This window comes from Lynx rufus, unplaced genomic scaffold (assembly GCF_022079265.1).
Source record: "Lynx rufus isolate CCGP_SWC_20201006 ecotype Redwood Valley unplaced genomic scaffold, mLynRuf1.p SCAF_1, whole genome shotgun sequence".
In the NCBI taxonomy this organism is placed as follows: Eukaryota; Metazoa; Chordata; class Mammalia; order Carnivora; family Felidae; genus Lynx; species Lynx rufus.
The window spans coordinates 27559961-27587660 of record NW_025814823.1 but is presented as its reverse complement, the minus strand read 5'-3'; the positions used below and the strand labels follow the sequence as shown (position 1 = coordinate 27587660).

Below are 27700 nucleotides of genomic sequence, written 5' to 3'. Positions count from 1 at the left end.
GTTTAAAGTGCCTCCTTAAAGCCCTCTTTCTCCTAAACATCCTTTGTCCCTTCCAGGTCAAGTGTGTGCCCTTCTCTGATTGATTGCAGTGGGATCAGGCACTCAGGTCTTTCAGACAATTGACAAGTTGTTGACGGTGCCTACTGGCAAGGAAACCAGTTCTAAAATGGATCTAAGAGAACATCTATTTTTAGATACCTGTAGTGAAAGAAAAAAGAAAATGTGTATCTTATACAGTAGTATTCAAAAAATTACTTGATTTGTGTTGAGGTCATATATTTATCAGAGGTGGGATTGTTGATTGCCTGTAGCATGCTTACTGATAATCCTGTCTGGCCCTGTGTAGGAGGCAGGATGTTAGGGAAGGGACCTGGAAGGAGGAGGCTGGCGTTTTTCTCTGGCTTCTGCCTTTCAGCCAGCAATATGGCCTTGAACACTTCCTTAAACTCTCCAAATGTCAATTTTATGTTCTGGAAGATGAAGGGATTTATTTCTAAAGTCCTTTTGGTTATAGAATGTAATATCTTTATATACCTATTCAATTAATGAAAAACCTGTAGTCTGTATTTTTCTTTCTTTCTTTTTTTAACTTTTATTTATTTTTGAGGGATAGAGACAGAGCATGAATGAGGGAGGAGCAGAGAGAGAGGGAGACACAGAATCCAAGGCAGGCTCCAGGCTCTGAACTGTCAGCGCAGAGCCCAACACAGGGCTCGAACCCACAAACTGTGACATCATGACCTGAGCTGAAGTTGGACGTTTAACCGACTGAGCCACCCAGGTGCCCTTGTGCTCTGTATTTCTATTCGGATCACTTTTTTTTTTTTTTTAAGTTTATTCATTTTTGAGAGAAAGACAGAATGGGGAGAGGCAGAGAGAGGGAGAAAAAGAGAATCCCAAGTAGGCTCCATGCTGTCAGCACAGAGCCTGATGTGGGGCTTACACTCACAAACCGTGAGATCATGACCTGAGCTGAAATCAAGAGTTGGACGCTTAACCGACTGAGCCACCCAGGTGCCCCCAGATCACATTTTTAAGAAAGATACTTTTAATCATTTTGGATTATTGTACCCTTTAAGAATATGTTGGCAACTGTGTACATTTTGTCCATATAATTGCTCATTCACCCACAATTTTAAAAAACATTTGGAGTTTCAGAGAGTTCATAGACCTCTCAACACCCAGCCATATGCTCACAGTTAAGAACTCCTGTTCTAGGGACACCTGGGTGGCTTACTTGGTTAAGCATCTGACTTTGGCTCAGGTCACGATCTCACAATTCCTGAGTTTAAGCCCCACATTGGGCTCTGTGCTATCAGCACAGAGTCTGCTTTGTATCCTCTGTACCACCCCGCACCCCCAACCCTCTTCTGCATACATGCACATACATTCTCTCTCTCTCTCAAATAAATAAACATAAAAAAGAACTCCTGCTCTAGTACAAGTAGTGTGAATTAAGGAATACTGGAATTACTGAAGGGAGAATATTCATAGATGATGGAATTGGGAGATAATAGTCCATAAATCCTGAAATTGTCTCTTGAGAAGGAAGGTTGTTTTATTTTATTTTTTTGTTTTGTTTTGTTCTGAATGAGAAGAAGATAACAGATTTTAAACAAAAATGTCTCACTGTCCTCAGAGAGAGAAAGCCAGAAGAATTGGGGGAAATACGAGAATGGGCAACTCTTAATTTTGTCTCTTCTTTTTGTAATTCTTCACCATATTGCTTTGGCCAGATCAGCACTGACTGTTACATAGGTAGTTGAAAAAACTTAAATCCTCTACTCCATGCTTCTGAAATTCATGAATGTACCCCCACTTTATCCCCAAGTCACTTTTACTGCCAGCTAGTAAAACAAAGTTAGAACTTCAGATGTGTGATCAACTATAATTTGTCACACATTTCATTATCAGATTATGCAAAGAAAGTGACACCAGAAAAGTAGGTGTGGTAATGGCTGAAAATACATTTTTTGTAACCAGTTTTAAATAAGCATTCAGATGTGCTTTGGTAAAAAGTAAATTTTGCTATTCAATTTAGGGAGATAAGATCTCAGTTGATCTAATGTATTCAGATTAGATTATGTTTTTTTTGAAATTGCTGGAGAGGCTAGATGTTTGGAAATAAGTAGTTTGATATTATGCCTAATGAATGAATATAGAAAGGAAGACAGACTAGGTAAATTTGAAAAACTGTAGAACCTCAACGATCTCTTACAAACTCTCTAATCCAGTGCTACTCAGAGGATAGTTTGCTCGTGCATGCAGGCCGGCTTGTCACCTGTATGCAGTGAGTTTCAAACAAAAATCAAAGTAAGCATTTAGAAGCCTCTGTAGCAATTTGACATTGTGGTGACATCCAAATGTGTGATACTTTTGTAATTTGTGAAAGTATCGGTCCACTACAAATTGGAAATATTTTAAAAGGTGCTTTTTTACCATAGTTTGAAAGACACTGATCTGATCAGTGTTGCCTCCTAAGTCAGGACTGTTTCTGCTCATCCTGGGGAAAATGGCCTGTTAGCTCTCCTGAAAGATTTTTAGTGATGGAGAGCTTTCTGCTTTACAAGCAGCCTGTTGGTAGGCAGCTCTACCTACTAGAAAGTTCTTACATTTAGCTGCAGTTTACCTGCCTGCAGCAGAGATTCTCTGTCTTTTCTCATTTATGCCCTCTTTCAATAAACATTGTTTATTGTCACTCTTCTTTCACTGTGTTTCAATAAAAATTAAATATTGGGGCTACAGACAAATCAAAGTATACCATTGAATGGATTTCCCCTAATTACTCTCATTGTAGAAGAAGCTAAATTTGACAAATAGCCCTAGTAATAAGATATTACAATTTATTACAATATGTTACACTTAGAAGATGTACTGCAAACATTTATAAAAAGAAAGACATGATCACCAAGAGTCAAAATGGATTCACTAAGAAAAAGTGGTGCTTAATTAGCTTGATTTCCTTTTTTGATAGATGTACTAGACTCATACTTGTTTCAAAGGGCTCATCTTTTCTTCCCCTTATTTCAACAATTTTAATTAGATATAAGGCTGTGTATTTGAGTTAATAACTTTTTTAGTAAATGTATGATTTTGTTTTATCCGCATTGATTTTCCTTGGTAAATAGGTGATGTGATCTTTAAAACAAAAAGAACATGGGTTATTCATCTTTATAGTCTGTATAGCTGACACTTGAACTTTTTTTTTCATGAGTAATGAATAAGAAAATGGATAAAAAGCAAGCATACAAATAAAATTTACAGGTAAAATAGAATTGGGATTGATAATACATAATGATCATATGAAATATTTTACATACTTATTGATTGATATAAAACCATCTGTAACTATTCTTTCAGTCATTCAGAAGGTATTTATTTAACTTCTGTAATGTGCCAGATGTGGTAAATCTTGGGGCTTTAACTGTAAAATAGGACGACTGGATCTTTGGCTTCATGGAGCAAGAATTCTACTGGAGAGACAGACAAAAAAGAAGTAAACCTATTTCACATCGTAGTTAGTGTAGTAAAGGGTGTAAGAAAGAGGCAGCTTTGCATGCAGTGGCTGGGAAGGCCTCCGTGAGGAGACCTGAAGGATGAAAAGAAGCCAGCTGTGTGAAGAATGCTTGCGAGGCCAGGGAACTAGCATAAGCAAAGGCTCTAGGGGTGTTTAATTACTTGAAAGAAGACTAGAATGATAGGGGTGTAATATGCAAGGGGAGAGAGAGCAGGAGATGAGGTGGTGTCCACATTTTGAAAACTGCAGGTGTGCTTTATGATAATGAAATGCTGTAGGTGGTGTGTAATACTTGATTCTAAACACAGTGGGAAGTTTCTGTCAGCTTTTAAGCAGTAGAGTGATGTAATTTACTTCTTAAGAAAATTTTCTCCTCAATCTCTGCTTCTTTTTCTTTTTTTAAATATACTTTGTTTTGAAGTATACAAGCAGAAAAGTGCACAGATCATAAGTATATATCTACATAAATTTTTACAAACACACCTGTATAACCATCCCCTACGTCAAAAACTAGAACATCACCACACCCCTGAAACCTCTTCAGGAGCCCTTCCCGTTCTACTTCACTCTTAAAAAGAACCACTGTCTTGATTCATAGTATCACAAATACGTCTTGCCTCTTTTGAATGTGTGTAGTCATTTGCACCTGGCTGCTTTCGTTCAGTATTTATCCTTGTGAGAATTATCCATATTGTAATGTGAAGCAATAGTGTGTTCATTCTCACTGATACATAGCAGCCTTAGCAAGGTGGGCTCTGTGGGCCACGAGGGGTTCCTGAGACCCTTTCAGGAGCTCTTAGGTGAAACTGTTTTCCTTTTCCTGTGTGGACATTTGTAATGATGTTGCAAAAACATCATTGGTGTGTAAACTGCTAGTGCCTTAGCACCAGTAAAGGCAATGGCACCAAAGTGTCCATACACCCATATGAGAAAAATGCATGTTGACTCCATCTCACATCATATAGAAAGTTAATTCTTAATGGATTTTAATGTAAATGTGTGATACGAAACAGCAATACATCTCTATATTTCAAAACACAGAGTAGGTAAAGATTTCTTAAATAAGGCATAAATAGTACTTAAGGTATTTAAAAGGAAAAATGTGCCTCTGTTAGTGAGAAAAATTAGCCTGTAGTTTTGCTTTTTTAGAAAGTTAATAGATTTTGCTATCAGGGTCACTCTAGCCTCTTAAAGGAATTGGCAGTGTTCTCCTTTGTTCTCTGAATGAGTTTGTGTAAGATGTGTTACTTCTTGTTTTAATATTTGTAAGAATTCACCAATGAAGCCATCTGGGCTTGGAGACTTCTTTGTGGGAAGGTTTAAAATTACAGATTCAGCATTTAAAAAATATACACCTCTTCAGATTATCTGTTTCTCCTTGTCCCTAGTTTTGGGTAACGTTTTTATAGGAATTTTTCCAGTTCACCTAAAATTTCAGATTGGCACAAGGTTGTTTATAATATCCCCTTGTTACCTTTTTTTGTCTTTTAAAGTTTATTTATTTATTTTGAGAGAACAAGAGAATGAGAGTGATGGAGGGGCAGAGAGAGAGAGAATCCCAAGCAGGCTCAGCACTATCAGCTCAGGGCCCAACTCACAAACGGTGAGGTCATACCTGAGAGAAATGAAGAGTCAGACACTCAGCTGACTGAGCCACCCAGGCACCCCTGCCCTTAATACCTTTTTAATGTTTGTAGTAGCTGTGGTTTTCACTACTTTTTCATTCTCAGTGTTAACGTAATTTGTTCATTGGTATCATCCTCTTTGTTCTCTTGACAGATCATGTTAAAGGTCAATATATGTGTATTAGTCTTTTAAAAACTTAGGGTCGTATTTTGTTATTCTGCATTTGTAAGTTAATTTTCTGTATCATGAATTGTTATTTTTATTTCTTCTAACTTTGGTTTTAATTTGCTGTTTGTTTTCTTTTTCCTTTTTTTTTTTTTTAAGTTTATTTATTTTGAGAGAGAGTAAGCAGGGGAGGGGCAGAGAGAGAGAGGGAGAGAGAGGGAGAGGGAATCCCAAGAAGGCTCTGCACTATCAGTGCACTGCACTGATAGTGCAGAGCCTGACACGGGACCCAAACCCATAGACCATGAGACCACGACCTGAGCCAAAGTCAGATGCTTAACCCACTGAGCCACGCAGGCACCCTGCTGTTCTTTTTCTATTTTTTAAACTGAATATTCAGATCATTGGTTTTAGCTACCGTTAGTTCAAAGTATTTTTCTTTCCCTCATGTGTTAACATATATTGCCTAATTTCCTAGTGACCGAATATTTTCTAGTTATCTGTGTTAGTGATTTCTGTCTTCATTCCACTTGGGAAGAGAACATACTCTGGTTTCAGTTCTTTAGAAGTTGTTGAACCTTACTTTATGATCCAGCATATATATGGTTAATTTTTGGTAAGTAATCTGTGAACACATTGTATAGTCTGTAATTCTTGAAATCAGTATTAAAGATATATGAGTAAGGTAAATTGTTTTGTCAATTAGATCTTCTATATCCTTGCTGTTTTGTTTACCTACTATGGTTGTGTATTTGTTTATTTCTCCATTTAAGTTTTGTTTTGCTTCACTTACTGTGATGGTATGGTTATATAACTTGGGGACAGATAATTTAGAATTGTTATATTTTCCTTGTGGATTGACTCCTCGTTTTGAAATATCCTTCTTTATATCTAGTATTGCTTCTTGCCATAAAGTCTGCTTTATTTGAAACTGTAGCTTCCCCAGCTTTCTTTTGGTTAGTGTTTACATGGTATATCCTTTCCTGTCTTTTTCTTTCAGCCTTTTTTTAACTTTTGAAGTTTGATGTTTCTAAGCAGCAGGTTTTAGTTTTTTAATGAGATCTAACAGGTTTTGACTTTTAATACAAGTATTTAGTTCTTTTATGTTTAATGTACTTATTGATGTTTGAATATATATATATATTTATATATATTGAAAAGAAGTTGTGAGAGCAGACATTTTTGTCTTGTTTCTGATCTTAGGGAAAAACATCCAGTCTTTACCACATTAGTATGGTATTATCTGTAGGTTTTTTTTTATGGATGCCCTTTATCAGGTTAGGAAATTCCCTTCTATTTTTGTTTTTTATTCTGTAGATGTAATGGATTCCATTAATTGGTTTTCAGTTGTTAAACCAACCTCAGATCCCTGGGATAAATTTCACCTGGTCTAGCGTATAATTTTTTTATATGTTGCTATATTCAGTTTTCTAGTATTTTGTTGGGTTTTTGGAATACATATTCATAAGAAATATGGATATGTAGTTTTATTGTGATGTCTTTGGTTTTAGTATCAAGGTAATGTGGGCCTTGTAAAATGAGTTAGGAAGTGTTTCCTCCTCTTCTATAAACCGTCTAGGCCTGGGCTTTTCTTTGTGCATAGTTTTTTGATTACTGATTCAATTTCTTGAGTTGTTATAGGTCTATTCGATTGTCTATTCCTTCTTGAGTCAGGTTTCAGTAATTTGTGTCTTCCAAGGAATTCGTCCATTTTATCTAAGTAATCCAATTTGTTGAAATGCAACTGTTCATAGTATTCTTTCATAACCTTTTTTTATTTCTCTAAGGTTGATAGTAATACTGGTTTCTAATTCCAATAATTTGAATCTGTTCTCTTTTTCTTGGTCAAACAAGAAAAAGGTTTTTATTGCTGATCAACAAGTTAAAGGCTTCTTTTCAAAGAACCAGCTTTTAGGTTCATTGATTTTTCTGTAATTCTTTTTTTTCTATTCTCTCTTTCATTAATTTCTGTTTTATTTTTTTTTTGCAACGTTTATTTATATTTTTGGGACAGAGAGAGACAGAGCATGAACGGGCGAGGGGCAGAGAGAGAGGGAGACACAGAATCGGAAACAGGCTCCAGGCTCTGAGCCATCAGCCCAGAGCCTGACGCGGGGCTCGAACTCATGGACCGCGAGATCGTGACCTGGCTGAAGTCGGACGCTTAACCGACTGCGCCACCCAGGCGCCCCTCTGTTTTAATTTTTACTGTTTTCTTCCTTGTAATTGCTTTGGGTTTAGTTTATTCTTCTTCTTACATTGTCTTAAGGTTGAAGGTTAGGTCATTGATTTAAGATTTTCTTTTTTTAACATAGGCATTTATAGCTATAATTGCCTTGTAAGCACTGCTTTAGTTGTGCTCCATAAGTTTGAGTATGTTGTGTCTTCATTTTCATTTATCTTCACGTACTTTCTAATTTCCCTTTTTTGACTCATTTGACTCATTGATTGTTCAAGAGTATGTTGTTTAATTTCCACATATTTATTTCCTAAATCTGTCCTTATTGATTTCTAGTTTCATACCATTGTGTTTGGAAAACATAATGTGATTATTTCTATCCTTTTAGCCTATTGAGGTTTGTTTAATGGCCTAGCATATGGTCTCTCCTGGAGAATGTTCCATATGCACTTGAGAAGAATGTATATTCTGCTTTTTGGGGGGTGGAGTGTTTTGTTCTGTAGATGTCTGTTAGATCTAGTTGGTATAAGTGTTGTGCAATTCTTCTGTTTTCTTGATCTTTTTTCTAGTTGTTATATCCATTATTGAAAGTGGGGCATTAAATTTTGTTGTTGAATTGTCTGCTTCTTTCTTCATGCTGTTAGTTTCTGTTTCATATATTCTGGTCCTCTGTTGTTAGATGCATACATGTTTATAATTGTTATATCTTCTTAATGAATTTGATCCTCTTAGGTGTTCCTTTTAAAAATCTCATTTACATTTTTAAAGTCTATTTTGAGAATATGCACTCTAGCTTTTCTATGGTTGGTTTTTTCATGATATATCTTTTTGCATCCTTTTACTTTCAATCTGTGTTTTTGTGTCTCTGGCAAACAGCATATAGTTGGGTCATGTTTTTTTAAATAAAATCTGACAACGTTTTGATTAATTGAATTGTTTAACCCATTCACATGTATTATTACTAATAATATAGTTGGATTTATGTCTGATTTACTTTTTGTTTTCTATGTCTCATGTCTTTTTTTTTTTTTACTCCTCTGTTCCTCCTTTACTTTTTTCTTTTACGTGGAATGAATATTTTCTAGCATTTTAATTTCATTAATTATTTTTTCACTGTTTCTGAGGTTTTTAAAAAGTGATTGCTGTAGGGTTTCTCATATGTACCCTTCCTTTATCAGACTCTGTTTCATATTTGTACTAGATTCCAGTAATATTTAGAAACATTAGTCTTACATAGCTCTATTCCTTGTGTACCCTTTTTGTGGTATTATTGTTACACGTATTATATCTACTAATGTTACAAACCCAACAGTACGCTTAGTATTATTACCTTATCATCTCATGTTATTTCCTTAGTCCATATTAGCTTTGTTCCCACAGACCTCCTTTGTACTATTACTAGCAAATATATTTTGCATATGTTTCTAAATGTTATAGGTTCAACAATACATTCTGTATGTATTATCTTCTACCATTCATTGTCTTTTCAGTGAATTAAGAGAAGAAAGAAAAATATGTGTTTATATTGTCTTCTATAATTATGGTGATCTCTACCTAGTGTTCTTTGTGTGTGTGAATTCAGATTGCTGTCTATGGCCATTTGCTTACAGCCTAAAGAAATTCCTCTAGTATTTCTTCTCAAGTGGTCTGCTAACAACAAATTCTTTCAGTTTTGTGTATATGGGATAGCGTTTGTTTTGCCTTCATTTCTGAACGAAGGCCTTGCTGAATTTAGGATTCTTGGCCTACCGTTTTTTTCTTTGAGGACTTTGATTATGTATCCCACTGCTTCTGGCCACCATTGTTTCTGTTAAGTCAGCTATCAGTCTTATTGGAGGTTTTTTTAAATAAGTGACACATTGTTTTCCTGTTGCTACTTTTAAAAGATAAACCTAGGCAGGCGCCTGGGTGGGTCAGTCCGACTTCGGCTCAGGTCATGATCTCGCGGTCCATGAGTTTGAGCCCCGCGTCGGGCTCTGTGCTGACAGCTCAGAGCCTGGAGCCTGTTTCAGATTCTGTGTCTCCCTCTCTCTGACCCTCCCCTATTCATGCTCTGTCTCTCTCTGTCTCAAAAATAAATAAACGTTAAAAAAAAAAATTAAAAGATAAACCTAGGCATATTAAAAAGGTTTATTTGAGCAAAAATCTGTTTGAATTGCACCAAACTGCAATTGGTTAGGAACACGCCACTGACAGGAGCTAGGGGAAATACTTGTATAGAGAAGAGGCAGAAGCAAAACAAAGAAATTGTTTGATTGACTACAGCTTAAGCATTTGCTTTATTTGGAAGAGTCTGGTTGGCTGTTGGTGATTAGTTGCCCTCAGGTTTCAATTTCTTAATCTTGAGTGATTTACAGGCTTAGGTTTTGGTTTGGTTATGTAGACTACTAAGGCATTAAAGCCACTTCCGTACAATGGCCACCTTACTTAATTAATTTAACACTGCTTTATAGATTTTCTCCTTGCCTTTGACTTTCAGCATTTTTACTGTGATGTGTTTGTATTTAGATCTCTTTTTATTTATCCTTCTTGGAGTTTGTTGAGCTCTTTCGGTGAGTAGGTTATTGTTTTTCAGGAAACTTTGGACATTTTTAACCATTATTTTTTTTAAAGATTTTTTTTTTTTTCATTTTCTTTCTCATCTTCTGGTACTCACATTACATGTATATTTGTGGTTTTAATGATGTCCCACATTTGTCTGAGACTGTTGTTTTTTTCTCATTCTTTTTTCTTTTTGATCTTTGGCTTGAGTAATCTCAATTGCTCTATCTTCAAGTTCACTACTTCTTTCTTAGGCCAGGTCAGGTCTACTCTTGAGCACCTCTAGTGATTTTTCAATTTTGTTCTGTGGATGTATAATGGCTTCTTGGGAATCTTTTCCTGTAAATCCAACATCTGATTATTTTCACAGGTAGTTTCTGTTGCTGCTTTTTCATTGTGTATGTATGGGTCATACTGTCATGACCTGTTAATTTGTATGCCTCATAGTATTTTGTTGGAAACGGAACATTTTAGATTTTGTAGCAGCTCAGGGTATTTGTCCACCCCAGGGAGGGCTTATTATTTTTATTTATTTGTTTAGTAACTGGATTATTTTAATGAAGTTGATACCCTCACCCCCCCCCCCCCACCTCCCCTTGTTAAGCTTTTTACACTGTTCCTCAAGGTGGCATAGCTTTGGGTATGCAACTCAGCCACTGTGGGATAACAGTGGTATTGGTCAGGCACTCTTCCTCTCTTTTCTTGATCACACCCAATTGTAAACTCCACTAATTGCTGACCAGTTGCTCAGTTGTTCTCAACAATGCCCTGGGACACAAATTTCTCTACGAATGAATGCAATCAAATAGTTGCACCTTTGATGAAATGGTTTCTGGAGTCAGTGTCTGATGTTTGTTCTGAACCCAGGAGGGCTCCTCTCTGCTGTTTGTTCCCTGTTTCTGTCCTGTGAACATACAGTCACTGTGTATGTTCACTAGATTCATGAGTCTTCTCCCAGTTGCTTTTCGGAACCTCTGCTGTCCCTCCCTGTACTGTCCTTGAGAGCACCCTCCATGCTCTGTTGTAAATGAAGTCACTTCCTTTGGAAAGAGGTTTGGGGCTCTCTGTTTCATGGCCTGTTTACTTCATAGGAAAAATATCTGCCAGGGCTCTGGAGTTGAGACTGGGAACTATGGCAGTCTTCTCTGCAAATGAAACCCCCGCTGTAGGATCTAAGCATGCAACACAGGGAGCAGTAGCCTGAGGTCTTCTTGGCTTACCTCTCTTGTGTGGAACCACCACGCTTTATGGACTGGAGAAGGACTCTTGAGGCCCAGTATTCTAAAGGAGCCACACTTAAGGTAGAGCTTCTGTATCACTTGCTTAGCACTTAGCCTCAGCAGCAGGCAGCTGGGGGAAGGAAGAGAAATAATGGAGATCATGCTCCTCCCAGAAAGAAAACCCTTTGTCCAGGAGGTAGGGAGAGAGGGGAGCCCTGTGTTTTTGGCTGCATCAATCCAGCAGAAGTGTTTGTCTGGCTGAGCCGAGAGGAGAGGAGGGAAGCTGTTTTGGTTCAAATACCAGTTTCCTGCCTTTCTTACTGAATTGTCATAGATTTTCTTGAATAGATGTTTCTTTTTTACTTTTGCTTTTAAGACCATTTTCAGAGGTTTTAAGTGGCTGGGGTTATTTACATAGTTTTCACCAGTTCCACTGGGGAGCAGATCAGTGGAACTCCTCATGCCAGAAGTCCATCTGTCTCCACATGATTTTAACATCTTTCTTTTAAGAATTGTGGGTAGCCTTTAAGGATCCTTCAAATCAGCAGATGGTAATACTTTTTACTTCTGTCTTACAGGTTTGGAATGTAGACATTCATAAGTTTTAATGAAGGTTGAAGAATATGTAAAAACCCATGAAAAGATCTACCTAAGGAAAGCCCAAGGATATAAGGGAACTTGTATTTTCTTAATCCTCAGATTGGTGTGCTAATTATGAAACTCACATTAGTAACAATTATTCTACTTAATTAGGTATAATTATTAAGTTATAACTAATATTATTAGTTATATATAATTATTAATAATTATACCTAACTTTGAAACACTTACTAATTATAGAATATTTATTTTCTTTTGTACTTGTTAGGATTTCTTACTCAGCTGTTTTGCAGACATTTATTTATTTATTTTTTTAATTAATTTATTTTTTTTTTCAACGTTTATTTATTTTTGGGACAGAGAGAGACAGAGCATGAACGGGGGAGGGGCAGAGAGAGAGGGAGACACAGAATCGGAAACAGGCTCCAGGCTCTGAGCCATCAGCCCAGAGCCCGACGCGGGGCTCGAACTCACAGACCGCGAGATCGTGACCTGGCTGAAGTCGGACGCTTAACCGACTGCGCCACCCAGGCGCCCCTTATTTTTTAAAGCACCTACTTGTGACACTCTTGTTACTGTTTTCCGTATCTTTGGGTCTTTGGAGTGGTTTTTCTTCTATGAAGCTGGTACCTGATGCAAGAAAAATAATATGGGGTGCCTGGATGGGCTTGGTCAGTTAAGTGTTTGACTCTTGATTTCAGCTCAGGTCATGATCTCACACGTTGGTGAGTTTGAGCCCCGTGTCTAGCTCTATGCTGACAATGTGAAGGTTGCTTGAGGTTCTCTTTCTGCCTCTCTCTGTCACTCCCTTGTTGTCTCTTTCTCTCAAAATAAATAAACTTAAAGAAAAACTTTTAAGAAAATAATAGATAGTAACTCATCACTTTTCTACTCCTCCACAAAGAGTACCTCAAGCCCCATTGGTGTACTCAGAGCTGTGTTGATAATACAGATATAAGGTTGTTCTTCAAGGTATTTATTATCTAATGGGTAGATAGATATATATTTCAAATGATAAATCACACTCATGATTTCAATCTTCTCTAGAAGGAACGGGATGGCCTAGGATGGGATTATGGGCTTGAAGAAAGCAGAAAAGGTCTACAACAACGACATGTTCGATACGATAGGAATTTAATACCCAAGAAATCTTGTAAACAAAATGGTGTGGTATGGTGATCAAGAAGATTGCCATCTTGGGGTACCTGGCTGGCCCAGTCAGTGGAGTGTATGACTCTTGATCTTGGGGTTGTCAGTTTGACCCCACATTGGGTAGAGAGATTACTTTAAAATCTTTTAAAAAAGAAGAATATGGGCAGCTCAGGAGCCAGGCTTCCTAGGAATCCTGGTTCCACTTCATATGAACTCTGTGGCTGGTGTTGGGCAACTTACTACACTTTGTTTTGTGATTTAGACTCTTTAATTTATGAAAATAGAATTGGAAACACCAAATAACGCCTAGTCACTACCCTCATCATCATGGTCTTGATCATAGGTTTGTTGAACCTAGTGATTTTTGGACAGTATGAATTTGTAGTGTCATCAGACTGCAGGAGGTCGACATACCTCAGTAAATTTTTCAATAAGCTTTTCAAAATTGAAATATACATTCATGAAAGTACATAGATGATAAGTATACAACTCAATGAATTGTCACAAAATGAATTCATTTATGCAGCTATTACCCAGATTAAGAAATAAAACCGTACAAATCTCTCCTCAGGTACTTTTCCTGTCATTCCCTACTCTTCAGAGGTGACCACTGTCAGGCTTTTATAGCCATAGATTAGCTTTGCCTTTTTTTGAATGTCATGTAAGTGGAATCCTGTAGTGTGCAGTCTTCCGTATTCATCTTCTTTCATTTATTATCTTTGTGAGATTCATTTATGTAGCAGTGAATGTTATAGAAATGATTCATTCATTTGTATTGCTGTATAGTATTCCATGGTATGAATATATATTCTCCATTTATTCATTTTTTCTTGTGTTGTCTCCTTTTCTTATTGACGTTTGAGAACATTATATATTCTAACATTCTAGACATGAGTCTTTTGTGTTGTAAATATCTTCTCTCTGTGTCTTGCTTTTGCCTCTTAATGGTGTCCATTCATTGAACAGAAATTCTTAATTTTAGGGATGTGTGGGTGGTTCAGTTGGCTAAGCATCTGACTCTTGATTTCAGCTCAGGTCATGATCTCCTGGTTTGTGAGATTGAGCCCCGTGTCAGGCTCTGCACTGACACCACAGAGCCTGCTTGGGATTCTCTCTCTCCCTCTCTCTCTGTCCCTCCCCAACTCATGCACACCTGCACACATTCTCTCTCTCTCAAAATAATTAAGTAAACTTAAGAAAAAAATATCAATGTTAATAAAGTCCAGTTTGTCAGATTTTTCCTTTATACCTAGTGCATTTTTTATCTGTTTACGAAATTTTTGCCTGTCTCAAGGTCATGAAGATAATTTCTGAAATCTTTTACCTGACATAATTGTATTTGTAATAAACTGGAATCAATTTTTGTATATGGTGTGAGATAAGGGGAAAGTTTCAGTTTGGTTTTAAGTAGGCTCCACGCCATGTGCAGAGCCTAGTGTGGGCTTTTTTCTGTCTGCTAATTGCTAAATGAGCATGTTACGATTTCAATATCCAGAGTGCATATCAATCAATTACAGGTTATATTTGAATTCAATTAATATTTTAATATTTGTTGAGGACATGCAGAATGCCTGGCATTGCCTTGGTAACTCTAAACATTTAAACAGCTTTCCAAGATTGACATTACCTAAGTTAAGATCATTTTCAAAGATAATCACGAAATCAGTTTATTTCATAACCAAGTGCATATGGAAACTTTCATCAACGTTGCTTGTAATTCTTACTGTATATTCAAGGACACTCCTTGATATATTCCATAAGTGTTTATAGCAGTTCAAATCTTGATGTAAAAATGTCAGTATTATCCTCAAGGGCAAAAAAGCTAAATATAGCTTCCTCCAGCATTGCCGTTTCTGCTATAACCATGTTTGTTGATTTGTTTCCCTGATTTTTTATTCCTATATAAAGTGGGTGGTATCATATTAATGAAAGGCTTGGATAAAACCTGGACAATTTACACACCAATGCTATCTAGGTGTATTTTGTTTTTTTGTAAGCTAGTGAGGTCTTATGAGGTTTTCAAAAGCCATAGATGGTTTGTACTCAAGGGGAGAGTAAAAAAATAAAAACAAACACAGAGAGATAGGTGAACCATAATATGATTGTTAGCTCAAGCGTTAAGCAGTAAAAATGTTCAGGGGTAGAAATGAGAAGGCATATAATGCTTAAATAGCCTAATGTGACTGTTTGGGGCTAGTATTTTTGTATGTCAGTTAGGTTCTGTTTGTGATTTATAATGATTCTGAGTTTGAAAATCAGCTCAATTTCCTTCTTACTATTTGCATTAGAAAGAATTCTAAAAAAAAGAACTGATGTAATTTTAGGGTACAGTGAATCTAAGACTACTCAAGTATACATAAGTATCCTAATAGGATTATTTTGGAGAACAGAGAGCATTTCCTTTAAACATTATTTTTATTACCACTCATTTATTAGTTCATTCATCTGCATTAGTAAATATGATTTTTAGGATTGGATAGTACATAGTTGATTTTCTAACATGTTTTTCATTTTTGTGGAAATGTATGGTTTGATACATCTCTGAAAGTTCCTGTGGATTGCTTTACCTCCTTCAGAAAGATACCCTCCTTCATAGATGAATATTCTTCTCTTTACAGAAAAAAAGTCTTGGACAGAGACCATTATTTTATTTACCTAACCATCCACTTAATTTCAGAAAATTCTGTGATCAAATATTTGAATGGCAGTGTCTGACCAATGAAATGTTTGAGTGTTTTTCAAATTATTCCTGATCATAGCTTTCTTTCATTATTTTCCTCAGAGGTTATCTTTGATTGTTGGGTATCTGTAGCGCTTCACTAAACAAATTTAATTTATGCTGTTATGATTTCTACTTAGCTTGTAAAATAATTTGTCAACAGGATGAATGTGTGGGAAAATATCAGAGGATTCCAATTACGAGTGTTTTTCTTTATTTGAGACTTTTAAAAATGTCAGTGATGAAGTTTTAATCCATTTGTTTTTTCTTTGTCCTCCTAGGTGGATCTCCTTACTTAGCAACCAAAATAAATGAAGCAAAAGACTTGCTGGAAGCAACCACCAAACATTGATTGATGCCCAAGAAGCACTCTGAAGGAAGAGAAGGGGGAATTTAAAGCAAGAAAGTCCTGCAAATTAATCTAAGCCACGACCTTCACAATTTCCGTACATGTATTGACCACAATCATTTATTTCAATATTAAGGTATATAATAATAAAATATTAATAATCTATCTGTTTATTATCTTTTAAAGGAACACTTTGCTTATTTTCCTCCTTTCTCTGTGGTAGTACACAGTGTAAGATTTTTGTTCATTAGTCCTAAGGTCCCTCGGCTCCCCTCCCTCACTCAAGTGTCATCATCAGTAACGTGGGATTTGTGAGCAATTAGTAGAGATTTTCTTACTGCTTCTATTTATATTCACATTGTCCCTTGTTTCCTCAGAGGACTTTAGTACTCTGCCTGTGTAAGGTGCTTTACATGTTTTGAGATCAAACACTGACTGCCATCCCATGGGGAAATGATCGGAAACTCCATCGAATTTACTAAATGGTGTTTTGTAAAGTAGTGGTTAGGACTTGTTAAAGAACTCTGTTCTCTCTGAGACCCTATAAGTGAAGCATGAGAACTTGGAGAGCTACTAAAATGATTAAAGATTTGCAAAATGAGCCCTGTGAGGAAAGGCTGAAAAGACGTAGGAAAAGTCTGAGGAATTTGTCTTTAATTATAGCCTTCCAGTACTGTATATTTATTCAATTATTCATTTTGCAAGTATTTATTGACCACCTATGATGTGAAGGCACTATAGTGGGTCCTCTGAGAGTTACAGGTGTGAACTAACCATGGATCTTGACCCCCCAAAAGTTATATTTAGAGGAAAGATAAATCACAGGAACACTATTAGGGAAGTACAGGTGATATGCTAAAGAAGTTCAAAGAAAAAGAGAATATTTTAAGCTGAGAGCATAAGGAGGAGCCTCAGAGAATAAGTGGCTTAAGAGCTGGGCTTTAAATACAATTAGTAAGAAATATACCACATGATTGGTGAGTCGGTGTTGTTTCCCCTGAGATCAGTCACAATTAGTAGAAATAAGATTTATTAGTGTGATTACAGTACAAGGTTTCTCAAAAGCAATAGATGGACGCATGATCGTGAAGGGCCAGCCTTTTATACTGCATGGATTTATTATCTCATAGAGCCCCAGTCGTCATCACTTTACTTTCCCAAAGTTGAGAAAACGGATTCAGATACAGGGTACCAGCAATATTTTCCTGTAATCCTTTATCAATCCTGGGTCATCCCAGGTAAACTGAGCCACTATACTTCATCTGTCTTCAAATACTTTTTTTTTTTTTAATTTTTTTTTTTCAACGTTTATTTATTTTTGGGACAGAGAGAGACAGAGCATGAACGGGGGAGGGGCAGAGAGAGAGGGAGACGCAGAATCAGAAACAGGCTCCAGGCTCTGAGCAGTCAGCACAGAGCCCGACGCGGGGCTCGAACTCACGGACCGCGAGATCGTGACCTGGCTGAAGTCGGACGCTTAACCGACTGCGCCACCCAGGCGCCCCTTCAAATACTTTTTTAATATTCTAGTTGCATCTCTCAATTTATGACATCCTATATAGTTTGATGGTTCTCAATATTCGCAATATTGACATCTTGAGTTGAGTGATTCCTCTCTCCTGTGCATTGTGGGATAATTAGCAACATCCCTGCCCTTAACTGCTAAAGGCCAATAGCACCCCCTCAGGGTGACAACCAGAAATGTTTGCAGACATTGCCAAATGTTCCTTGGAGGGAAAATCGCCCCTGGTTGAGAGCCACTGCTGTAAATTTTAAGTACTTTTTCCTTTGGTACATAAAATAGTGATCTCACTGAAAATCAGTTGAATCTTAGGATCACTAAAATATTGTTCTCACTTTAAAGTCCCCATGGATGTCCTAATTTTCTTGTGCATTAGGGTTTTTCGTTTTTCTGGTCATTGTTATCCCTGTACCTTGAATGCCCGGATCCCTGCATCTGCACCTGCCAAAAGCCCAGGAATATTCAAGGCCAAGCTAAAATGCACCCCTGTCTTGCTGGCGTTTCCAGCAAAAGTAATACCGTAAGTTGTCAGTTCTCTGAGAGCAGGGACCGTATCTATCTGTTCACTGCTGCGTTGGCATTCAATAAATATTTGTTGAATGAACGAATAAATTCCCATAGCACTGTCTTCCTCACTCATGATAGTTACAACTTGGTACCTTGTGGAAAAAAAACTCCTTGTGTAACACGCCTTATTTCTCAAAAATGCAAGAACCATTGGAGCAAGAATCTTGTCGTTCATCTTCATAACCTCTTTTTAGTATGGAGCACTTGCACACAGCAGATACGAAGTTGTGAGCACTGAGAAAATGTTGTTTTCCAAATAGTGTGTTTTAAAAAATGCTACCACTAATTTTAAAAGTTATCTTAAGCAATAATGGGGTGTTCTCAGGACACACTTTTTTAAAAGAAATTATTTTTTTTAACGTTTATTTATTATTGAGAGACCGAGCGAGACAGAGCATGAGCATGGGAGGGGCAAAGAGAGGAGGAGACACAGAATTTGAAGCAGGCTTCAGGCTCTGAGCTGTCAGCCCAGAGCTCAACGTGGGGCTCGAACCCACCAACTGCGAGATTGTGACGTGAGCCGAAGTCGAACGCCCAACCAACTGAGCCACCCAGGCGCCCCTCAGGATATACGTTTTAATTAACATGCTGTTTTCTAATCCATACTGTATTTTATGAGAATTTGAGCCTGTAGCATTAGCTTGGAATTTCCTTCATCCCATTTTCCTGCTAAGCATGTGCCTAAGAGTCTGACAAGATACAGCTTTGAATACTCTCCTTCTGTTATGTGATCTTGGGCAGTTAATCTGCAAGTCTATAGTGACCTCATTTATAAAATAGAGAAAATAATCCTATTTAATAAGGTTATTGTAGGAAATAAGGATATGTAAAGCATTTAGTCACATAGCAAATGCTCAAAAAATAGAATTATTGCTTTGTTCACTGCCCGTTTAATTTAAAATCTTTCAGAATACCTTGAATTAAGGTTTGAAGGTGTGTTCCAGTAATCATTAATTTTACTCTAGAATCTGCAGTTTGGGTACATGGTGGGGACAGTTCGTCTCTATTCCATGCAGCATCAGCTGTCTCTGAAGGAGCCACTTCATGTGGCTGGCAAGTCGGGACCAGTTTTGGCTGGGAAGTTCACCAGGACAAGTCAGCCAGGAGCCTCAGTTGCTGTCCGAATACGCTTCTCCATGGAGCTGTGGAGAGAAGCATCATCACATTCTGGTGGCCGTGTTACAAAGAAAGTGAAGGGACAGGAAGTAGAAGCTGCAAACTGAGGCCGGGTCTGAAAACCCGCAGTGGTTCCGATAGGCACAGAGAATGCCAAGTCTCAAAGGGAGAGGATAGAGAGGATAGTGAAAGAATTAGTGGATTAGTGGCCATTTTTTAAATAAAATTTTTTTTTAACGTTTATTTATTTTTGAGACAGAGACAGAGCATGAACGGGGGAGGGTCAGAGAGAGGGAGACACAGAATCTGAAACAGGCTCCAGGCTCTGAGCTGTCAGCACAGAGCCCGACGCGGGGCTCAAACTCATGGACCGCGAGATCATGACCTGAGCCGAAGTCGGCCGCCTAACCTACTGAGCCACCCAGGCGCCCCATAGTGGCCATTTTTAATATGTAGCAGGGCAGGGTTTAGATTTTCCTCTCCTTACTCAAGTCAGTTAAGGCATTGCTTTCAAAATGTTGTCAGGAGTGTAGAATTCAAGTAAACTAGCTAGAGTAGTTTCCGATGACACAACTACTACTTTAGGTAGATATTAATTTAGTAGTCATTCTGCAAATGGCATTGTACTTACGGAATAGAATTTTAAAAGCTACCCACCCTCAACTCCTTATTATCTAAAAAGCTTATTTGAATCGTCACTTATCCTCAGTAAAGATGGCTTTTACATATTTGCTGTCATTGCATATTCTTCTTAATTAGGTTCTTTGTTGATACTGCAGTTTCTGTTTATTCTTACATCTTAGATGCAATCTGAGGAAGCAGGAAAGACCTTTTAAAAAAAAAAAAAACAATTACTTCCCAGATTCCAGAGAAAGTGTAAGTCAAATGGACAGTTAATTAAAGGGAGCATAGAATGCCACTTACACTATAATTGGTGGTGCAATCTCCAGCCTAAAGTCAAAAGTGGAGAGAAGTCTAGTAAGGAAAAAAAAAGTATGGTGATTTTGGAAGACATTGTTTTAGTCTTCAAACCATTTCCTTGATTTGGTTTGAAAATTATGTCAGGCAGTAAAGTTATACATTTATTCTTAAAATGTGTAATATGCTCAAACTAAATAGAAAAACAGATTCTTAAAAACAGAGAACTTTTTTTTTTTGCCTGATACTTTTGAAATAAGAAATATTAAGAGTCGTATTACCAGTCATGCTTGTGATGACCAGCATGGTCATTAGAAATAACGTATCATATCCAAGGACAGAAATTCTTTTGTTGTCATGGGGAACCTTGAACACAGAAAAGAGCCTTTAATGACATATTTCCGACACAATTGGCAATTAGCTTAAGGTGGTTTAATGACATACGTAGGAGAAGATGAATCAGCTAGGCCCTTAATGTCAAAAATACTGAAGTTTCCCTGACTCAACTCACTTAGAATGAACTACAGGGGCCGTGGTGCAAAGTTAAATATCTAAGTAGATCGGCTCATTTTGCACTTTGGCAACCACGCCATCCACAGGCACTCAGCCCCTTGCCCACAGTCACCTCCTTAAAGGCCTCTGGCTCCAAGGAGGATTTGATGGTAGCAAAGTGAATGTGTCAGCATTGTGCTTCCCTCCTAACAGAAAGGCAACCCAAAGAGCATATCCCGTTAACGCTAGATCAGTATCATCTACTTGTCAAAAGCATTCCGTCAATTACCAGCTGAATTTTATTTATGGCAGAGTTATACACATTAGGAAATTAGAATTTTAACTTATTAGCTGGAAAAGTTGAGAAGTTCTCTGGACTCATTTTTTAGGTAGAATCTAAGTGATTTGGATCATTGCCCACCAGTAAAATTGCTGGGCATGGTAGACAAAGAAAATGTTCCTTCTAATGATTTTTATGAGCTGAGCAGCTATTGTTCCCAGTTGAGTGCTCTTTTCCTTTTTTTATTGTTGCTGAGCAAAAGAATTTATAAAAAGCTTTTTTTTTTTTATTAAAAACCCTGCTCAATTGAAATGCAAGTTCATTAAGTACTATTCATTTCTCTTCCTGCCATAATAACCCCCTGTCCCCCTCTGCTCAATTCAATAGTGCCTAGCTGCACTGGTCAACACTTTAAGTCTGAACAGACTATTATATAATATAGATATGCAATCTCCAACATCAAGAAAGAGTTTTATTTCAGATGGGCAGAGTATGATCACTCAGGCTAAAATTGGCCATAAATTTCACATTAGTTCCTCAACTTAAGGGGGGAAGATGCCCCTGGAAATTTAAATCAACGGTGGGAAACTTAATTCAATTTTGACAACATGGAAATCACATTGAGATATTGGTTCAGTATTGACATCTAAGCAGTAGTGCTAAAGACTAAGAAATTAGAATCGGCTTGTTAGTGTAAGTTCAAGAGATTTTATTAATAATAGCAAATATTTGTTGAACACCATGTGCCAAGCCTCCTACCTACATTTTCTCTTTTAATTTTCACAGTACCCCTAAGAGATAGTTACTATCTGTATCCCCCATTTCACAGATGGAGAAAGAGAGGTAAGGTCAGAGGAGTTTAGGAACCTTGCCAAAAATTACATAGTTAATAAGCAGTGAAACTGGGATCCAAATCCAGTTTGGCTTGACTCTGAAGCACATGCTCTTTACATGCTCTATTGTATTAAACTAATTCTGGACACATGGGAATCGTTGTAAAATGGAGGGACTTGACTCATTCTTTGCTTGTGAACCTTGGGTTATAGATTGTGAAAGGCTTGTGGGAAGGGTCGTGTCATTTGGCGTTACATTTGGCGTTATGAACAAGGAGTGCCTAATGTCTTTTATTCTGCCCTGGAAGCTTGTGATATCCATCCAATTGCACATACTGAGAGTTCACTTAAGGAGTTTAGCAGTGTGAGTTTCTCTGACTTCAGTGGGGATGAGATTTTATTTGAAACTTTCACGGGCAGAAGTTTCCTACGAAAACATCTAGAGCAACATTCAGAAGATGGCTTGTGAAATTGAATCAGCAGACCTTGGGGGAGAAATGAAGAAATTGCTCGGTGTAATAAAGATGAGAATAAGAAAGCTGAATTTATTGAAAGGAACAGAGAGGTAGTGAAAAAATTAAGGTTAACAGGAGAGACAACTGAACCAAGAAGAGATCACTTACAGCATTTGAAAGAGAATTGCCAGTGCTCAGTAGAACATTTCAAAATCATTTGCCAATATTCCCAGCTGTGGACTGGGTTATTTGTTCATGCCACGCTTTTATGCCAAATTCCAAAATTACATTTTGCACAGTTATAGGCTTGTCTAGTAGGACCCATAGATCTTTAGTTGCCAATCTAAGAATGTGTCTTGAGATTATCACTTAATTTTCTATGCTTTCAGAAAGGTGCTCTAATCAAATGGTGAAAAGGTTTCAAACTTCCAGAGATTTATAACTATGCATGACTCTCCTATTCATAGGAGATTTGTGCGTTCCTTGAATGTTAGATATACATGTATTCAAGAATAAGTACATTCCAAAGCCAACTCCAGGATCTTCCATCTATCTACTCTTAGATTACCCTTGCCTTTGTTCTTTCCTTCTGTAAATGTGGATAGTCAGGAGTTGACTTCAGAAGTGTTTACGTTTTGGCTTCTCTGCCTCTGGAGTAGGATGAAATCTAATAGTGTTTGTCCTGTGATGGTGAGATGCCATACTGTATCTGCGTGGTCTCTATCTTTCAAATCGTGCTGGCACATTCTATAGTACGGTGTTGCAGAAAGCCGCATGTACACACAGAAATGCAACCTTCCCTAATTAACCCTGCTTGGGTCTGATTTTATGCCTTGTTCCTCAGCTTCTTGGGACATAGGTATTCAGTTAGCACTTGATTCTGTCCCGGTTTACACTTACATACTATATACTTGTTTGGGCTTTTCTCCCCTTGCAAGCAGATTTTTTAACCTCATATGTAAAAATTAAATACATACATACATATATACATACACACTGTTGTGTTTGTTTTGCTTTAAAATTGTAAAGGATAAACTGTGGGATACTTTTAGCTGTCTCATTTTCCCAGCACAGTTAAAATGAAGTCTGACTTGCTACAACTGAATTTACACTCAATTTTTTTCTGTCGTACAACTCTTGTAGAAAAGGCACTAATCTTATATGTAACGTAACTTCGTCTACACTGAGCTTTCATGCAGGCGATGCTTTTATTTCTACTTCAGGAGATGCCTGGCCGGGTGTCCCTCAGGACACGGTATTGATTGGTTTACTTCTAAGGATAACTGTCAGGCACCAAAATTGTGAACATGTGGATTTTCTTAGAAGCCATTAGTGAAACTTGGGTTTTTACCCTGCATACCAAAATAAGCAAGGGGGAAAAAAAAATAGAAATCAGCCCAGTAATACTTTAAATTTTATTTTTGTAGGTATCTTGTAATGCAAATACCAAAGAGAGTGCCTGTTCCCTTGGTTTCCTTCTTCCTTGCCTCGGGTGTATCCCTAGCAGTTTTTGGTCTGCGGCACTTCTAACTGCCTAAACAACTCGAAACATAGGCATTGGTGGTGGAAATGCTGACACAACCCGAACTGTTACCCCTAGAATGTATTACCGAGTATGTGGGCACAGATGCCTGATTCCGTACTTAGTGTAAGTGAAGGATAAGGCTACTACTGTTCAGTTTCCAGCTTCTGACAGGAGGGGAGTCCAGGTAGGTGTGGACCCTCTGTTTCTCCAGTCTCGCCCTTCATCCTCCCACCGCCCCCACACATGCCGTGCCCCATAAAGTGGTCGCTTCGTAATTACCTCCCACGGCCAGAGCGTGCAGCAGTCACTTAAGTGTTTCTGGGAGGGTCTCGTGTTGTCCTGAGGCCCCATCCTGTGATCTGTTCTTCAGATCGGTGGAGGAACCAGGACTGACACTGTTGAGCCAACATAGGGTGTGTCTGTCATAAAATACAAGCTTGAATTTTGTTTCGTCGGGGAGGGATGTTTCTCACAGCAGTCTGGTGAATTAAGAACAGTATACAGAATCATACGGTGAACGTGTTATATTTGGCTCTGCCGATAGGATTTATGTATGGAACATCAATTTTCTGTACAGACATAATTGAGTACATATTACCATGGTATGAGAACTGCAAGAATGCGTATGGTGTGTGGGATGTTAAGTTTTAAGAAATGTAACAAAGGGGAAAATCAGAGAAACCTGAAAACAACGCAACTGATAACATTAACTTGAATTTTTTTGCTCAGAATACGTGTGAAGTACGTATGTTCTATGCACAAATACAAAGACAAATACATTATTTTAATATGTTACCATCTTCCTTTTGGGGTTGAATTTTTTTGCAGAGCAAGAATACCTAGCGGGCAGTTCCTAGGGTCTGATGTATGGCTCAGTAACACTCTCAGTTTGTTAACAGCTTCTTCCCGTAGGGCTGTGAGTAAAGTGTGGTGTCAGGAGGTCTGAGGGTCTCTCCTACTTCCTACTATCCCGGGAATAGTGTGCTTTCCCCCAAAGCCTGGCTGAAAGTTACTCTTGGGGAAAGAAGAACCTGGCTGACAAATCTGTCACCCGTTTGAAGGAATCATCTGGAGCCACAAACAACCTAGTTAGTGGAGATCAGCAGGAGTTTAGGCAGTAATTGTCCAGAGCCCCATTCATTGGCGGTGGTGGAATTATTATAGAATAATGTGACTTTAGGGGACATATTGATCAACCGAAAGAGGTTTAAAGCTTCTCAGTGTTGGTGTTACAGTAACGGTTTCGACTTTCTGGATTCAGTAAGGAAATGCATAGCAGTTGACTGCTTGACTTCAGGTTTTGTGTCCCCCCTGTGGTCCCCCAGTAGCATCCGTTTCTGGTTCTTAGGCTGCCTAGCCTGAAACCGAGCTTTTGGTGTTCGCTGTCTGGGAGTTACACGTCCACAACGCGGCAGTCAGAGTTTTTCTTTCTCCTAATAAACCAAACTGCCCTTGTCATCTCCTACTCTTGGCCTCTTTTTCACCTTCGTACCAGTCACGCTTGCATCAGGCTGGGAGCCGCGGCAGCATCCGGCATCGGGGCACTGGGGCGTGATTCCTGCTGGGCCGTCGGTGAGCTCTGGGCCCACAACCCAGCACCCCAGCCTGCCTCGCCGCGTTTGCTCCTGCTGGAATACCATCCACCTGCCTGCCCACAGAGTGAGATGGTGAGACCAATGAGAAACGAGTGGGAAATAATGAGAGACACGTTGAATGTTCTGGACACCTTGAAGAGAGATGTTTATTCAAGTCATTATTAATATTTTTTGCAAAGTATGGCAACATTGATTTTTTTCATCTGAGAACCATTTTGCATGTGTACAGAGTTGGAATGTTGAATTGAACCTTTCTCTTATACATGGGCGAAGTACCTCGCCCACCGCCTAATAGCACAGACTTTGAAGTTGCTATTTTTTATTTCCAGCTTCAGGCATGAATCTTTGCTCCATTTTGTGGGTGGCCGGGAGATAATACTGCATTATTTTAAGTTTTCTACCTAGGGCTGGGTGTGTGAGCTGATGTCGAGCACATACACCGTTGTGCACAGGATGCTCTGTGCATCTATGCTGCAAACTCGCCAGGCGCAAGGATTTAAAATTTTCCTTGGCAACCCAGCCAGTCAGGTGTCCAACTATACCTGGAAGCCAATTAGTATTTTTCACAAAGCCAGGTGCAAAGCTGCCAGGTAACATCTGTAAGTGACTCGCGTGGCTCTGATGGGATCTGCATATGTTCAGCCCTATATGAAGATGTTTTTCACTTGACACTGAGTCATCTTTGGTCTTGTTCTCCACCCACTCCATTAAGCAGACGCACCCACACATGTCGCTGATTTGATTTGCTTTCAGACGAGGATGGTGCCTCGAGTTTCTCTTCCTGATGCTAGTATTTCTGTAGATGCCTCTTGGAAAACTATGTGCCCATCCAAAGTGCTTTCAGAGGGGACGGGACGACAAATCCTTATGTTAATTATCAAGGCATTTTCTGATAATCCTGTGGGTCTGACCTAAATTACCCAATAAGGACTTATTTGAGGATTTTGTGTTTTATTTTTCGACAATGTGTTTGAAGATGGCGGTTTTCCTCCAAGAAAAGAACACACCTGAGTTCCTGTAACGTTGAGGACTGAAGACTTGGGTTCTAATTGCCCTGGTTCCGCAGCTAATGAGCTATGTGACTTTGGGCAGGACACAGCCTTTTCGAAATACTTGAATGCGCTGCTTTCTCAGATGCGTGCCATCTGGAGAAGCACTTGTTCCCGAGTCACACAGACCTAAGTTTAAATCTCTGCTCCACCTTCTGTTAGTAGAGTGATCTTGTGGAAGTTCTGTTTCCTGACCCATAGAATGGGTATAATATTATGTACCTCAGAGGGTTATTTCCAGAGTTTAAAGATTTCATAGATACGGATGTGCGTGCTTGTTAGCGCCTGTGCGCGGTAGCTTTTCCACAAATGTTCATTTTTACTGCTTGTCTCTTTGACTTTACTAGTTTTTTATTTCAAGTACTACACAAACATAATAACAATTAAATGATTTTTAAAGAATGAATAACGGGCGCCTGGGTAGCTCAGTTGGTTAAGTAACTGACTCTTGATTTCGGCTCAGGTCATGATCTCAGGGTTCGTGAGTTCGAGGCCCATGTCAGGCTCTGGGTTGACAGCGTGGAGTCTGCTTGGGATTCTGTCTCCCTCTCTCTGTGCCCCTCCCCTGCTTGCACTTTCTCTTTCTCTTAACAAACAAACAAAAAATAAAAGAATAAAAGAATGAATAGCAAATTACCAATAATTCCAACATCTGAACATCAACCATTTTCTTTTTTCTGGGGCCCCTTCGAGTGCATCTTAATATAGAGCCTTAGGAATCTTCTAGAAAACCCCTGTGGACAAATACACAGATCTCTAGATGGGAAATCAAACTATATTTTACAATGACATTGTAATAAAATTAGAATGTTTTTATTGAAATGAATAACTGATTATCAATAATTGTGACTAAATAAGAATATGTATTCTTATTTATTTAACAGCTGAAAAATCGATCCAAGAGAATTTAGAGAAAAAAACAGTCCTTTGGCCAGCTTTACGGCAAAGCCAGGTATGACAACTGGTAATTACTGAGTGCCTGATATTTGTGCCAGACAGTATTTAAAAAAAAATTTTTTTTGTTACTGTTTATTTTCGAGAGAGACAGAGAGAGAGAGCGTGAGCAGGGGAGAGGCAGAGAGAGAGACACACACACACACAGAATCCAAAGCAGGCTCCAGGCTCTGAGCTGTCAGCACAGAGCCCAATGTGGGCTCGAACCCATGAACTGTGAGATCATGACCTGAGCTGAAGTCTGATACTTAACCGACTGAGCCACCCACGCACCCCCAAAACATGCTATATACATGATGTCTTTAATCCTTACAACAACCCACTCA

The 27700-nt window shown here is 38.3% G+C and overlaps 1 protein-coding gene across 1 annotated transcript in view; it reads left to right on the top strand.

Moving 5' to 3' along the window:
* The window catches only part of DNAJC15 (DnaJ heat shock protein family (Hsp40) member C15), an 81375-nt gene extending 54047 nt beyond the window's left edge, over positions 1-27328 (top strand). Inside the window, exons 6-7 of the mRNA XM_047079232.1 lie at positions 16001-16204; positions 27305-27328. Coding sequence (XP_046935188.1) covers positions 16001-16071 — 71 coding nt within the window. The 3' untranslated portion in view covers positions 16072-16204; positions 27305-27328. The remainder of the gene's footprint in view (positions 1-16000; positions 16205-27304) is intronic.
* The last annotated feature ends 372 nt before the right edge of the window (positions 27329-27700 follow it).